The sequence below is a fragment of the Salvelinus namaycush genome, unplaced genomic scaffold, assembly GCF_016432855.1.
Source record: "Salvelinus namaycush isolate Seneca unplaced genomic scaffold, SaNama_1.0 Scaffold24, whole genome shotgun sequence".
Lineage (NCBI taxonomy): Eukaryota > Metazoa > Chordata > Actinopteri > Salmoniformes > Salmonidae > Salvelinus > Salvelinus namaycush.
Genome location: NW_024059230.1, coordinates 338926 through 343382, shown reverse-complemented (window position 1 = coordinate 343382; position 4457 = coordinate 338926). Strand labels below are relative to the sequence as shown.

General features: G+C 44.0%; 1 protein-coding gene across 1 annotated transcript; it reads left to right on the top strand.

The window, feature by feature from the left end:
* Positions 1-606: 606 nt before the first annotated feature.
* On the top strand, positions 607-3099 carry LOC120038846 (golgin subfamily A member 6-like protein 22). The gene is made up of 2 exons (XM_038984434.1): positions 607-1405; positions 2462-3099. Exons 1-2 carry the CDS (start codon positions 616-618, stop codon positions 3097-3099), a joined length of 1428 nt encoding a protein of 475 aa, XP_038840362.1. The 5' UTR covers positions 607-615.
* The last annotated feature ends 1358 nt before the right edge of the window (positions 3100-4457 follow it).

Sequence of the window (4457 nt, the reverse complement as noted above, 5' to 3'; positions counted from 1 at the left end):
AACAGCCCTCATCAATGACAAAAAGACATCTGAATTGGAGGAAGTCTTCAAGAAAATCAAGGAACAGCTGATAGAATTAGAAAATATGGAAACAGACAAATATAAATGGAAACAGAACCAAATGGACATGAAGGAGAAGATGGAGGGTGAGAACAACAAACAGAAAGAGATAGAAAGAAAGAGAATGGAGAAAATACCAAAACAGAGACAACAAGAAGATGAGAAGAAGAAGGAGATGGAGAGAGAAGAAGAAGAGGAGAGACACAAACAGAAGCACATAGAGATGGAAGAGGAAGAAAGAGGGAGTGAAAAAGAGAAACAGAGAGAGAGATCAAAAGGAAGAGAATGGAGAAGAGACAGAAAAATATGGAAAGAGAAGAAGAGAGACAGAGAGAGATTGAAAGAGAGAATGAAGAAGAACGATGTAAACAGAAGCAAATTGACATGGAGAAGGAGGAAAGAGAGAGGGAGAACAATACACAGAGAGAGATAGAAGAGATACACAGAGGACAACAACAAGAGGAGAGACAAAAACAAACGGAGAAGGAGAAAGAAAGGGAGAAAGACAATGAGAATCAGAGAGAGATGGAATTAAAAGATCGGCAACAGAAAGAGATGGAGAAAGAAAAGATGATCATGAGAGAGAGGGAGGAAGCAGGAAGAAGAAAGGAGGGGCAGAAAAATATTTTGGGGGAAATTGAGGGACAGAATGAACTGGAGATAGAACAGGAGAGAGAGATGGAAGACAAGCATGAAGTGATTAAGGAAGCAGAGGAAGAGTACAGGGAAAGAGAAGAGAGAGCAAAGGAAGTAAGCATGAAGAAACATGTAGTAGTTAATGTTAAAGCAAAAGCACGGGAAGTCTTCAATAGACGTAAAGAGAGAAGGTTAGAAGTGTTGAAGGGGGAACGAGAACACATAGAAATAGGACAACAAATCAGGAGGGAGAAGGAGGAAAGATGGCTGGAGATGGAAAGAAAACAGGAGAGGGCAAGACAACAAGAGGAGCAGGATAAAAAACAAGAGATTGAAATTGCTAGACAGAAAGAAATGTTCAGACTAAGAGAGGAGGAGAGGCAGAGAGAGGAAGAGAGAGAGGAGGAGAGAAAGAGAGCCGTTAAAGGCCATTTAGCTTTAATCAGAGAGAGAGAGATAATAGAGGCAAACAGAAGAGAGGAGATGGTGGAAGAGGAAAGAAGGGAATTCCTTGAAAATTACAAGAGGGGTGACTTAGAGGAGGAGGAGGAAAAGGAAGAAGACAAGAAGGACATTCTCCCACCTGATAAAAGTATCCGAAGGAGAGCTGTGGGCTGGATAAATAAGAAGTGGGAGAAGAGGAACCTCAAGAAGATCGAGAGAACCTATCAGAGAGAAGCTGAGGAGGGCTATAAGATCGTCCACATAGGTAAGACCTGTTTTCCCTCTGCTTATGACATCATCCTCTTTAGTCTCCTCTACACACATCAGTTCCACACCAGTCATCATGTTGCATCATTGTTTCAATATAAAACTACTGTGTAAAGAATATGTTAGCCGACATGGCTAATTGAGTGACTGACTGGCATAACAAGAAACATACTGCTGATGTAACAACCACGTGTTTAAATGGTACATTGTGTCATCTACTAGTCTAACTCTCAAGACTAAGTAGAGACCCAGATAGAGTTGTGTCATCTACTAGTCTAACTCTCAAGACTAAGTAGAGACCCAGATAGAGTTGTGTCATCTACTAGTCTAACTCTCAAGACTAAGTAGAGACCCAGAAAGAGTTCCTAAAAAACACACACTAAAACGTGTTTTGGGGGGATCCGGGGCGATCGCCCCTAAGCGATCACATATGCCCTACTAGTGGCCATGCGGCCCTAAGCGATCACATATGCCCTACTAGTGGCCATGCGGCCCTAAGCGATCACATATGCCCTACTAGTGGCCATGAGGCCCTAAGCGATCACATATGCCCTACTAGTGGCCATGCGGCCCTAAGCGATCACATATGCCCTACTAGTGGCCATGCGGCCCTAAGCGATCACATATGCCCTACTAGTGGCCATGCGGCCCTAAGCGATCACATATGCCCTACTAGTGGCCATGCGGCCCTAAGCGATCACATATGCCCTACTAGTGGCCATGCGGCCCTAAGCGATCACATATGCCCTACTAGTGGCCATGCGGCCCTAAGCGATCACATATGCCCTACTAGTGGCCATGCGGCCCTAAGCGATCACATATGCCCTGGCACTATATTAAGAATAGGTGCCATTCGGGACTCATGTTCAACTTAGGGTCAATTCGGGAATTATTGCACTTTATTGACAAATTCCATGCCTTGCTCAACTGAAAAGAGTAAAGAATCATTGAGATTAAATTGTGTTTTCTATTCTTCATTCCCTGTGTCCATTACATTTAAGTTGATACCAGATCCCTAAGTTGAATGTGAACTCTACTTCTTCTCCCCTACCAGCCATCCCTGGACACACAAGGCTAACAGCCACCATGACACAGGCAGAGAGAGAGAGGGAGAAGAGGAAGGAGCTGCTGAAGGCTGAGAAGAGAAGGAAGAAGATGGAGGATTTTAATAAGCAGTGGAGAGAGCAGTCCCTGCTTAAAAAACAAACTCATCAGAAACTGAAGGAGGAGAGGGGGAAGATGAAGGGACATTACCTGGAGCAGATGAATCTGGAGGCTGATGCTCAAATCAACACCCGGTGTCTAACCACCCAACACAGCCACGATTATCTGGAGACAACACAGCCCACTGGATCTGGAGATGGCCACCAGGAAAGGCCAAGGAGGCAACAGGCATGGGCAGAGATCCAGGAGGGGAGTTCAGAGAACCAGCAGGAGTGGCCAGAGAACCAACAGGGGGGGGCAGAGAACCAACAGGAGTGGCCAGAGAACCAGCAGGAGTGGCCAGAGAACCAGCAGGAGTGGCCAGAGAACCAGCAGGAGTGGCCAGAGAACCAACAGGGGGGGGCAGAGAACCAACAGGGGGGGCCAGACAGCCAGCAGCTAGAAGCTCCAGAAGAGGCTGAAACATCAGAGCCAACCTCCAAGAACAAGAAAAGGCCAGGCATCTGGAAGAGAATTAAGATGGGGTAAAGAATGTTTAAACATCTATTCATGTTTTACACTGTTAATATACATGTTGTCACTTTAAAAAGTGACATTATCCAAATGTGAGGGTTTAGTGTAGATGCAACACACATGTAAATATATAGATACTTACCTGTCTCTGATGTCTTACAGCATTCCTGACGTGCTGTCTGCCTAGAGCTGGAACATGTAAATATATAGATACTTACCTGTCTCTGATGTCTGACAGCATTCCTGACCTGCTGTCTGCCTAGAGCTGGAACATGTAAATATATAGATACTTACCTGTCTCTGATGTCTTACAGCATTCCTGACGTGCTGTCTGCCTAGAGCTGGAACATGTAAATATATAGATACTTACCTGTCTCTGATGTCTTACAGCATTCCTGACGTGCTGTCTGCCTAGAGCTGGAACTCGAAGAAGCCACAGTTCCACTGAGGTTACATTGGTCATTAAAAGTGTCGCCCAATAATTCCTCCTCCTCTTTAAGTCATCAAGCCACATTTCCTCCACAAAACATGATCGTCTCCTCAAGCCAGCAAGTATCCTCTTTATCAGGCAACAAACCATCGAAGGTCAGTGACTCTCCTCCCCAGAGCAGAGGTTCTCATCTTTATCCTAATTAAATTAATCTCTGCTCACCACCTCTACTGTCCTAGAAAATATCCCAAAAATGGAAATGGTTTAAACAGAAGTCCTCCCCTCAGACCAGTGGCTCCACAAACCAGAGTTTCTCATCTTTATTCAAGTTGAACGCAACTCTGATCATTTCCACCACCTCACCTGTTAAGGGGTGACACATCTATTTTAGACCGTAGGAGAAATATCAGATTGAAATAGCTTCTCTAAGAATCTGAGGAGAGAGCAACAGTAGACGCATCGTTAGCTCCCCCACCTCCAGTTCAGTACTTGGGTCATTCCACCAGTTGAGCACCTTTTGGGGAGTGTAACTTTTATTTCACCTAATTCTAACATTCTGTCATAAAGAGCACATGTTCAACTTACTAAAACACATGTTTTCCCATCTCAAAAGTTTAAAAAATACATACTATAGCGAGTGCCTATTAAGTGCCAAATAAAGTGACCGGGTTGACTGTAACAGAGTTGACTATTTCATTTAGAATCAACCATAGATGCCCATGTGACAGGGGGAATGGAATGCAAGCTTACCAAACAAATGTCAATTGTTTAAAGATTTCTAGACTGTCTATCTATAGGTAACAGGGTTGATGTGTTATAATTCACCCAGTGGTGATTGCAGCATGTACATCTTGGTGGGGAAAACTCCCCCAAAATGTTTTAGATGAATGCCAGCAAAGCCACTACACAACACAACACTAAACAATAGATTAATTGCACTATA